General features: G+C 27.8%; 1 protein-coding gene across 7 annotated transcripts; it reads right to left on the bottom strand.

Moving 5' to 3' along the window:
* Positions 1 to 2,375: 2,375 nt before the first annotated feature.
* Positions 2,376 to 11,706, bottom strand: Taf3 (TBP-associated factor 3). 7 transcript variants are annotated; one of them, XM_034320445.2, is made up of 11 exons: positions 11,223 to 11,706; positions 10,798 to 10,969; positions 10,467 to 10,709; positions 8,890 to 10,061; positions 8,186 to 8,752; positions 7,828 to 8,007; positions 7,640 to 7,740; positions 7,102 to 7,438; positions 4,560 to 4,654; positions 3,306 to 3,406; positions 2,376 to 3,078 (listed from the first exon to the last, which is right to left on the bottom strand). In XM_034320445.2, the coding sequence occupies exons 2-11, from the start codon at positions 10,961 to 10,963 to the stop codon at positions 3,014 to 3,016; spliced, it is 3,027 nt and encodes a 1,008-aa protein (XP_034176336.2). In that variant the 5' UTR covers positions 10,964 to 10,969; positions 11,223 to 11,706; the 3' UTR covers positions 2,376 to 3,013. The 7 variants fall into 7 exon arrangements, with proteins under 7 accessions (XP_034176336.2, XP_034176335.2, XP_034176340.2 ...); XM_034320444.2 differs by having other exon boundaries at positions 2,378 to 3,078; positions 11,160 to 11,706; XM_034320449.2 differs by having other exon boundaries at positions 2,419 to 3,078; positions 7,311 to 7,438; positions 11,160 to 11,704.
* Between the last annotated feature and the right edge of the window lie 608 nt (positions 11,707 to 12,314).

Genomic DNA, 12,314 nt, shown 5'->3' with positions numbered 1-12,314 from the left:
ATAGAGGTACCATGAAGATTTTTATTCATTCCACTCTTCTACCACCAATCTTGTTTCCTTCGCAATTTTTTGATTATAAAATATCATAGCTCTTTACAATTCTTATGTTATGTATTACATAATTATAGACACTTCAAATTACAATGTTAATCATTTTACAATAAAAGATCTGATAAAAATCATTCTTCGTGAATATTTCATTTTATCGCTAATGTTGAAACTTTAATTAAATTTAAATAACATTTGATAATAATTAAATAATGATGTTTAATGGCCTTAAAACTTGAAAATGATACTGATGCAAATACTTTTCAGCTTAGCAAAGTTTTATACGAATTTTATAAATATTTACCTTGAAGTAGAAAAGTCTTATATTTTATTTATTAATATTTTCATACATGAAATTTCTATATTTTTACCGTGTCGCCATCAATCGATAGCTATTCTTGTAATTGTATGTTTAATGGCATTGTTTCTTATTTCATAAAAATAGGTAGCTCAGTTGTTAAAATATTTTGTTATTTATCTATTGTAATTATATAAACTTCCAAATGTCAACATGTATAATTTTATATTAAATACCATTTATGATTAGAGTAAAAAATTTATTTACATTCATATTTATGAAAATTCCCATCCAGGATTCATTTCTATACATTGTTTAGCTGCGAAATTATTTTATTCTATTTTTCTTCATTTTATTATAAATACATTATTACCATCATCACCTTCAATACAATGTTATTACTTATTTTGTAAATTAAGTTTCGATACAAAACTATAAAGCATAATATTTATTATATATAAACATTTTTATTCATTTTAATCTTGACTTTATAAGCCTGTTTGTATCGTAACATACCATCTAATAACAAAAGAAATATGCTCTTTAAATTATATATATAACGATGTTTAATATATTACTATATTAAAATTAAAATTAATCCTAACAACTTTTGAATTTTACTATTATATATAAGTTTAAATTTACAAATACATTATTTACTGCTTAAACAAAATTTAATTTAACTTTTCTCCATAAAAAAAAAAACAATAAATGAATGTTACATTTGAATTCTAGATCGCTTAATTGAATTTTGATTCTTATCACATTGAGACCCAATTGTTTAACTAGATTCGGTATTAATTTTAGCACAGCTATATCTGAATATATTATAGTTACATTTTTGTAATATTTCTTTTATGTATAATAATTAAATTGTATATAAATGATTATTATAAATAATAAATTATATTACAAATAATATTTAAATTACATCTCGTTTATTTATCAATATTTATTGTCAATGAAATGAATAAATTTATATATTTAGGCATTTATTAATAGCCCGAAATGTGTAAATTTATCCATGAGGGTTTCAATGTGGTAAGTGGTGTATTACTTGTTTTGCAAAAACAAGCAGATATATTATGCTCTGATATGCTCAGAAAAGTTTGAAAAGAAATATGTCAAATATGGTTTTAATTAATATAGTAAAGGAACTTGATAGAAAATAATTAGAATTAAGAAATTATTATTACAAGCGGAAAGCGGTCAGTCACACGACTTTATAATTACAATTGCAATGGTCCATGATCATGGAATTGTTAGAATGCATTCAACACAAGTGACACAATTTATACAGTAATTAATTATATAAAAACTTTTGCATTAAAAAAGCATACAATAGAAATTTTTACTACACAGAGCATCTAAAAAAGAATCTTGACTATGAAAACTATGAATTTTTCATGTCAAACGAAATAAAATAAAAATTCTCATGAATTTGTAAGCTTAGGACTTTACTCACTAATCTTCAATAATTCGTTTCGAAGATGAAGTTATAAATTGTAAAAAATGATAAAGAACTTTTTGATTTCTATTGGCATGAAAAATTTTCATTTTCCATGTACATTTCCTTTGGATACTCTGTATGTTAGATTATTACTTTTAACACGTTGATTGCGTTTTTGATGCACAGGGAAAATATATAATAGATTTCAGATTCATTTGCGAACACAATACCCAATATTACATACTTGCCTTAGAAGTGATTTTTCAAATGATATATAAAACATAAAACATTTCCATGATACAATACGCTTTGGTTACCACAAATAATATATCTTATTTAAATGTTGATACAAAATAAAATATCTCGAACAATGATAATATTTATTTCTACAAACATTGTTTCAATTTTTAAATTATATATAATTAATATTAAATATACACAAAGAATCTATAAAACTCGATCATTTATGGCACAATATTTTTCTGAATTAATATATATACATTAATATATATGTATATATTAAAATTAAGCCTATCTATCATATAATCTTTTTACAAAGTCCATGAAATAATTTTTAAATAATTTACTGAAACAAATTCAGTATAAATACAGAAGTACAAAAAATATTTCTATTTTATTGTTTGCATAATCCTTTTCTACATGTTTGGAAATATTTTATACTATAATGATATTAAACAATATCATTTCCATGTATCTTTTACTATAAAAAAGAAAGAAGAAAAAGATACTGTGTTTTTTTTTTTTTTTTTTTGGAAATAATGTTACGAAACTCAAGTTTAGTATTTGTATAAATTTCTTTTTATTAGCTATCAACGTGTTAAAATTATCTGAATCTGTTTTAACGATCACAAAAGGTAACATTTTCTTTTTTTAAATCAACTGAATTGCACTATCTTTTATCTTTTTACTTTTCTTCTTTACAGCCTTAACTTTCACGATAGTCTTTCCAGCCTTTCCTTTAGTAGATACAGATTTATCTTTTAATGATTTCATTTGTAATTTCATTTCAGTTTTCGGTAATTTTTTGTTTTTTATACTCTTTACACTGAGCTTGCTGTCTTTTTTAACTTTGGTTGCAGTTTGAATCGCTATGCCGGATCTTACACAAGACCCGGGCAGCTTGTACTAGGCAGTAACTTTCACCTTTTTCTTCCTCTTTTTCTTCTTCTTATCGTGATGAAGCTCTTGTTTTTTCGCTATGCAAAAGCGGCAATACCAATCTTCATTTTCAGCTGGTGGCACTTGCATACCAACGCATACCCTGAATCATTTAAAATACACAAACTAAGTATGAAATGTAATTATAAGTTAATTATAGTGTGGTAATTATACGAGAAACTAACATCTTCTTCCTTCCTGTATTTTATAAAACAAACATTGCAAAAGAAGAAACAAATTATAGGTGGTATGATTTTTGTAATCAGGGAAATTATTTAAACCAAGCGTGTACTCATGTGTTTGTTTATAAACGTTTAATTTTTTACTTACCAATGATACCAGGCATCGCAATCATCACAACCAACCATAGGAGATCCATCATCCTGGTTGCCACAAGCAGGACATATCCAAACTTGAGTACCACCTTGATCCTAAAAAACTCATATTACAATAAAAACACAACATATTTTGCTTTTATTATATTTATAGATAACCCAACCCATCTTTTGTACCATCTTAAAATATAGAAACATATTAAATAGTGTAAAAAATAAATAATTTCTTATATTTATGTATGATAAAAATTTGTATATCTTATAGTATATAAAATAATTAATAAACGTTATATTTATTGAAATATTCTTATGTAAAACATGGCAATTTATAAACACAAGTATGATGTATCGAAACTAAAAATTGTAATGCATGACTGATGAGACATAAATATGTAAGATGCTTAATAAATAAGATGTTACAGCAGGTTTAATGAAGATGAAACGGTTTTAAAATTAAACAATTATAACTATTCTGTAATAGTATATTATATATATCTAATAAATACTATTACGTTCAAGTTGTGGTGTATAAGAATAATGGTATGTAAATACACCATTTACTTTTGCTATTACATACATGAATAATAGGAAAGGAATAACACGTTATGTATAAAAATTAAGATTTTGGCTTGTGGTAATTAAATTTTCACTTGGCCCGCAAATAGTAGCAAATATAATTTAGTATTTGATGAGTTACTTAAAGGACCAAGTTCGTTAAGCCAAGATTATAGAATTACTTAATTTTCCCTATCGGATTCACCCTTCTTATAGTTGCACATTTTTGTCACAGTTACAACTGTAAATTGAAATTGTATATGTTACTTTTAAAACTTTTATAAATAAACGTTAATGTTTAAGGCAATTACATGTATAAGACAATGCAATGTATAAACATCAAGACAGAAGTTATGTTCCAAGTTCATTAATAATAAATATGTAAAGGAATGAAAAATCGTCTCAACCTTGACTTGACAATTTTTTGGATACATTAATGATATTAAAATTTTATTACAGAATCATAATTCTGAAGTGTCTTATAATAACATGTGTTGTAATAAGCATTTCATGGAAACTCCAAACTAAATACTAAAAAATTGTCTAAGATCATAAATTCAGGCAAAAACTAAACTGAACACAGGAAATCATACACATGTAGTTTTAATTCAGTTAGAGCAAATAGGAAATAGACTGTTTTATCGTTTTAAAAGGAGTACCTAACGACTTTTGTGTAAAATGGGAATGTACTCACCACAGTAGTGGTCGGTGTTGGGGGCAACACGATCCTGCCATTTTCTTTGTCTTCCTTAGCATCATCCTTTTTAAGAGCTGCATCTGCTTTCGTCTCTGTACCGTTAAAACCGTTGGTTATATTCCTAACTGTTTTGCATGCTTTGTTTAATGACAACATGCAAATTGCATGCAATCAATCAATTCTTCCTATTTTGCAGATTCTTTAATATTTCCCCTTTTGTATTGCAATATTTTTTTGTCAAATTGATGATTATTTGTCAATGTTCTCCTCTTATTTAAATTTAAATGTGCAAATCTTTTTGTAACGGTAAAAGAAACAGCAAAGAACGCTCACTGTCAAATACACCATTCACATCTCTTTGAATAAGTATTGTATTTATTTTAGTAATAATTAACTGCTTTGCTTTTAAAGCACGTTAAATGCAAATTAAATTTCAAATCTTTGTTTTTAACATTAACTTTGTGCAAAAAAGTAGTACATTAATAGTATTTGTAAATTTTTTCCTTACATTGCATTTCAAATATGTAATTCCAACGTGTAAGGAAGTCTAACAGTACTTTAGGGTCTTTAGATGTTTTCACATTGCATGTCATTTCAAAATTTAATGTATAATAATACTTTCTTATTAAACGTATAGAGGAAATCATTCTTTTTTACAAAAAAAAAAAACTGTGTAACAAATATTCTATAAAAATATATAGAATCTTTAGGTGCTGTACAATTGTTTAAGAAAGCATGTATTACAATATTGTACATCAAAATTACATTAACACTTATCTACATGCATATAAGCCACAAACTTCGTTAACAGAAGTATGGTATGTTAAGTTGTTAACTTAAATAATTAGTTAAATAAAAAAGAAGTATTTTCTATAATTACATAGATGCACAAAGAATTATTTAATACATTTAAAAAACAATTAGATGTCAGAATATTTTCTAATTTTCATAACTAATTCAAATCACAGTTGCACTGTACACAAAGGGAGTGTAATCTTATCACTCAAATCATGCAATACTGTTATTTAAATTATAAAACTAGAAAAAAAATAAATTTACTTTTGTATCAGCAATATTTATCCTCACTTGAAAAGTATAAAGAGTATTTCAGTAGTCTGAAATATACTAAACACATTGCAAAAATATTTGTACTGAATCAGTGTAAAACTTTTTATGGCTTATAGGCATCTAAAATAAACATCCTTTTTTTTTTTAATCTAATCCTTGAAGATGTTTTTCTTGAAGTGTAGAGATAAATATGTAATTAAATATGGATGGATGTGTGTTACTGTAAAAACTTTAAAAAATGTTTTCTTTCATTTAAATGTAACATGATAAAATTTATACTGCTTTGTGTATAAATTATTATTTCTATGAAACATTCAATGAACTCAATGATCATTTTTAAAAATCTTGCTCCAATTATGTTAAACACGTATTTTCGTAAAAATTTTGTAATTCTATTACAAAAACCCTCTAGAAAACAATATCACTTTGTATTTGTATTTTAGAAGAAAGTATCAAAAGAAGAAGAAGTTTAAGACCCAGTTGAGCAGTAGTGCAATATGCGAAAGATCTTAAAAGTTGGTTTGTCATATAAAAATGTTTAAAATACAGAATAATTAGGTTTTAAGATTTTTTCTACGCGTAAAGTTCCACCTATATGAAGATGATAGAAGTGTTAAAATTTACAATTAAGTAAACTTATAACCACAACATGAAATACATAACAAATCTAATATAAGCTATAAGATCGTTCTAAATACGATTTAGAGAAACGTAACTATATAATAAAGCAGGCCAAATGAAAATTATACCATCACCGCAAGTCATAAATGCATAGAAAGTAAAATATGAAATACTGGGAAACAGGAAGTTTTGGAATGAAGTGAAATTTGAATAGTATCGATGGGTTGAGTTAACTGTTGCAATAAAAGTAATATCAATTATATATAAAATGATGTTAGATATATGATGCTCAAGTGAAATTTTTGTCAAAAATTTAAATCAGCTATTTGAAATCCACTCCGATTTATGCATTTCTTTTTGTGATAAAGTATATTATATAATTTTAGATAATGAAGATAAGCAATTATGATTGATAAATAACTAATCTGATATGAATTATTTATTACTATGTGCGAACGAATAATAGAATAGGGTTGTCACTTAGGCTTATTCATGATTTTCTTTAATATGAAACTCCTTTCACTTAAATAAATAAAATTATAGTTATAATCATCATAAAAAAACTTTAATAAGATACAAATGTTTATAATCAATTTGTAGCAATATGTATATAAAGAAAAAATTACTTTGTACTAAGATCATGAACTAAAAGCACAAAGAATGATATTAATACAACAAAAATATAGAAAATTAAATACGAAATTATTTCTTTAGATTCATAAGCAGTGACATCCCTAAGCATGAGATTTTAAATTTAATTTCGATAATTCATTTTTTAACACATAAGTATTTGAAAATATAACGTTTCTTTATATTTGAAATATATTTTTACCACATAAAACGTACTTACATAATAATATGGTGGTTGTTGTGGCGTCATAGGAGGTAGGAGTTTGGGAGCAGGATCAAAGTGAGGAATCTCTCTTGGAGGTAAGGCTTTGAAGAGAGATTTCTTTGCTCGAGGAACTGTTGCAAGTGGCACACTAGTAAGACTAGCAGAGAAAGTATCTGTAGGAAGAACAGGACTTCCATCTAATGTTCCCTCCTCTGTTTTCTTACTTGCCAACTTTTGTTTTGGTGGTCGCGTTACTAGTGCTGATATTTTTGCTAACTCTGGACTTGGTTCTCGTTTTGTTTCCTCCTCAGGCTTCTTCAGCAATGTTTTTATCGTTCTATAACACAGTTCCCTAATAATAATATATGCATCATTAAATGGACAGAAATGTATTCAATAAAACCCATGTACTCTATACTTCTATATTAAGTAAAATCAAAAAGGAATAAAAAAACATACTACATTAATATGATAGTAAACACAGCTCCAAAATACTACAAAAAATTATAAACTGTAAATAAAAAGGAGAAAAAAAAAATTAGTGTAAACTTACATCTTTTTCATCGGAGTACTATCAGGCGTTGGTGGTCTTGGAGAAGCTGTCCCTAATTTTAGTGTTATTTTTGGCACAGCTTCTGAATTCTTATCTTCCTTCTGCGACAAAATATTAAATTTGTCATTTTATATTACATATACATAATAAAAATAAAATAAAAACATAATAAATTATACTTGTTGTACCTCTTTTTCTTTTCGCTTATCTTTCTTTTCCTTCTTTTCTTTAATTTTATCTAATTTTTCTTTTTTATCTATCTTATCTTTCTTTTCTTTTATTTTTTCACTTTTCTCTTTATGTTTCTCCTTCTTCTCTTTTTTCTTCTTTAATTTCTCTTTCTTTTCCTTTTTATGTTCCTTTAATTTCTGAAAATAAAAATCATATGCAATAAACAACTGTTCAGGAACAATGTCATTTTCATTTAATTTCTTATTCGCTTCAATTTTTATACAACTTTTATTATATATCCATTTATCGTACATATAATTACTTGATAAATGTCGAAACATAAGAGAGAAAAATTGAACTGAAGCAAACAATTACCTTATCATTTTTATCCGGTTTTTCAATTTGGGGACTTTTTGAAAGTAATAACGGCACGATAGGTACTGGTGTAGAATACGTAATTGGTGCTGCAAGTGCGGATGATAATGGTGGTGCAACAGTATTTGTAGGAACTGGTGTGACAATCTCTTTGTCCTGCTTAACCACCTTTAGTTTATCTCCTTTTTCTTTCTCTATTTTTTCATATTTTGTTACTGAAGGCATAGCTTCGGTAGACGAAGGTGCTGAAGAAGGTTTCTCACGTTCAACAGATTTATGTTTCGGTAAGGTTGACAAATCTTCTGATTTTTGTGGTAAATTTAGAAAACGAGGCGGTAAAGGTAAATTTGGCATTGCTGGATGGGGACCAGTAGTACCTCTTCCTAAAGGTAACGGAAACCTGGGGAACATAGGATGTGGTATTAAACCAGGTGCCGGAGGAAACGCCGGAAAAAATGGAAACGGAAGCGGGAAACTTGGATCTTTCGACAGTTGAGGTTCAGGTGCCTGTGGAGTTTTTGGCCGATCTAATACATCCAGTTCTGGAACGTCGTTGGTAAGCTTTGTCTGAAAAATGGTAATCGCGTATCGGCGATGTCTTTCGCCATCTTCAAGCAATTAATGGTGCTCGCACGTACGTGCACGCACGCACATGTGTATATGTGTTACCATGTTACACTATATAGAAAGAAAAACCAGCTTACCTTTTTCGGACTAACGCAACGTTTCGGACTTCTTGATTTTAACTCCTTCTTTTTACTGATCTTTTCTTTTTTCTTTTTCTTATGATCTGTAGGAGTAGTGGGCATATTTAGTTCAGGGGTTCTTGGCGTACTCGGAGTTCCTGGCGGAGACATATCATCAAACATGTACACATCAGATCCTGGACTTGGTACATCAGTTAATTCTCCTCCGTCAGGTTGAAGGTGGACATCCGGTGTATGAGGTGTCTTCTTTTCTTCTCTCTTCGCATCATTATCATTACTAATTGTTTGCTTATCAATATTTTCATCTATTATTAAACCTGGCGAACTTTCCCTTGAATCGAGTTCCTTGTATTTATGTTGCTCTGATATGTCTTTGTCCTTATCCTCCCGTGGTTTTGAAATCTTCTTAAAAATATTTAATTTTTGTTTATCCGGCTCTGATGGTAATTTATCAATGTTATCCTCCTTTCTTTCAACCGCTATAGATCCATCGACAAGATCAATTACTTTCTCTGTTTTTGCCTTTGGTTGTGCAACTTTTTGCAATTTTGGACTACCACTAGCTTTAGGTGACATTAGTTTTGGAGTTGATGGTCTACTCGATGAACTTGGCATGGCGCATTGTGCTTTTCCACCTCCAGGCTTCAAAGGTTTTAATTTAGCTAATTCTTTCATACCAGCTAATTTTTTAATTTTATTGTTATCTATCTTGTCTGGTTTAAATAATTCTTTAGCACGATTTTTCTTTTTATTCTCTTTATCGATTTTACCGTCTTCTAATCCTTTCTTTATAATCTTTTTAGGTTTCTTATCATATTTTAGTTCGGGTGGTACCATGGGATAAGAACTAGGCTGTGGTGAATCTGAGCGAGTTTGATGAGGTGTTCTTGCTTCAGGCAATTTTCCTTCTCGGGCAGGTGATAAAAAACCAGAAGTAGTCATCATTACACTATGAATTTCACGCAACGGTCTGCCTTCTTCTAATACTTTTACACGCTTCACTATAGGACTTTCATATGAAACAGGATCGCCTGGTCGCTTAAAAACTACTTGTGGTGACATTCTATGTGGAGATGCATTTGTAGAATTATTGGTTGGTGTTGTATTGATCGATGCTACATCAGCGGTACCATTTACTAAATTTTCTGATTTTTCTGCCACATACTCTTCTGTAAAATAATAATTTATTTCATTTTAACAAAATTAACACTTTACTCATTATTGAAATTACACTACATTTTTAACTAGACACTGTTAATACGTTATCTTATTCTCATATTTAAATTTTTCGTACAATTTTTTGTTACTTTAGTTATTTTAATAAATATATATCGAGTTACTAAACATTAAGATTTAAAGCGTCGCAGTTTTGTATTTATTGATGAAATAAGCTTAATTAATGCATAAAGAAATTAATATCATCTTCCATTGTTTAGTTTCAATAATACTGTACATGTTACACTTTATTTTAACATATTCCGATTTAAAAATATAAACAAATAAATATTTCAGCAATTTAATTTATAATTTATGTAACAAAGAATATGTATTAATATGATTAGTACATATTTTACCTTCAGTACCAGGATACATAGCTGGTAAATGTTCATGTATATGTACTGGCCTTGTTACAACCTCTCTACTTCCAGGTTTTAGAAAGTTCAAATGATTTTCTCGTCGGACTGGAAATTTAGGTACTGCTATAGAACATTGAACAGACTCTACATTTTTAATGTACTCTGCCAATTCTTGCACATCAATGTTCATGTGGCGAAATGCTAAACCTAAATCATTTATATTAGCTTCCGTTCTTCCCACTGAAAAAAATTTTAACTTGAAATATATTAACGTTAAAAAGGTATTATGTTTTATAACAGACATTTTGATATTTTTTTAAATACTTACAAATTTCTGCATACTGATGAGTAAGTTTAGAAATTCGTAAAATATATTCTTGCATAAGATCAACCATAAATTCTAATGGCGTAGAATTAATAGAATGCCATCCAATTGTCTGGCAAATTTGGGCAACAACCATTCTTAAAACACCTCTGCTATATTCTGTTGACATTTTTAACTATAACAGAAACAATGAAACTTGTATTAATAGTAAAACCTGTCAGAAATGTTTATAAAAAATTTCAAACAGATCTATTAAAAATCTTAGTGTATTTTTAAATATTTGTATAAAATAAATAACAAGATTTATACATGTATGATATAAATACAAGAATTACATATAAATTAATTTGTGCAATTTTACTTACCAATGTAAAAGAAACTGTACAAGATTTTATCAATTTTTTAGCTTATTATACTAGAATACATACATTTTTATTACACTATTTAACTTCATTTAGCACTTCGGTGTTAACTTGTGCAATTCACTTTGATAATAATACATATTTTACTTGTGAAACGTAATGAAATGTAAATAACACAATAGGCACAAAACGTAATACGTCTTCACCGCCTTCACATCTTCCTTCGAACGTATTTTTACTCCTCCATAACCACCGATGCATATTATAATATACCGTACACCATGATGGCGGAAGGTTTCTTCAGTCATGAAAGTAAAAAAAGTAGCGTCATTTTAGTTCTACTTGAGCCCATTTATAATGTTAATGTGTAAGAAGTTGTCAGATTAAAATTTTACAGTTGTTTAATTATTATCATTTTATTGTATAGATTTATATAATGTTTAATTGCACAAGTACTATTTTATATGAATACAAATTTACTCTACAAAACATTTTATTACGAAAATTTAATTTTCACGGAAACACTACTTTTCGATCCACAGAAAAATTGTGAGAAATTATATTCCATATTTATTTGTTTCTATTTATAAATTGTAAAACAGAACTATTATTTTAATGTTTCAATGTTTATTACGTCCATAAACTACTAATAAATAGAATGACGACTCTGGAAACTATACACATAGCGATCATAGTATATACACCGTCCGCCATACTGCTCCTGCGCAGTACGAGCCAATCAGAGTCAACATGCGCAGAGCGGACGAACATTCATTTTTTGAAAAGTATTGAAGAGAAACACCCTCGCATATTATGAATTAATATTTTATCTAATAGAATAAATATAGTCCAATACATATAATAAAGATCTGAAGAGATCTAGTATGTATGTTCAAAAGGTTCTATGAAAATGAATAACTGAATTTCTTTACAAAATTCAAAAAAAAAAGAAAAAGAATCTTATAAAATGAAGCATATATTTCTTGAGTTACCCTCATCAATTTTATAACAATAAAAAGATAAAATTCTCTTATTTTGAATGTATAATTTTCTAGCTAAGAACTTTTCGTTTTTAACGTAAATTTTGGAGAAGAAAAATCAACTTCCGGCCTGAAGCTATTTAGATCATGTTACAGGAGATTGAAAGCGAGTACTACT

Source organism: Osmia lignaria, chromosome 13, assembly GCF_051020975.1.
Source record: "Osmia lignaria lignaria isolate PbOS001 chromosome 13, iyOsmLign1, whole genome shotgun sequence".
NCBI classification, from domain to species: domain Eukaryota; kingdom Metazoa; phylum Arthropoda; class Insecta; order Hymenoptera; family Megachilidae; genus Osmia; species Osmia lignaria.
This window is presented reverse-complemented; position numbering and strand designations above follow the sequence as displayed.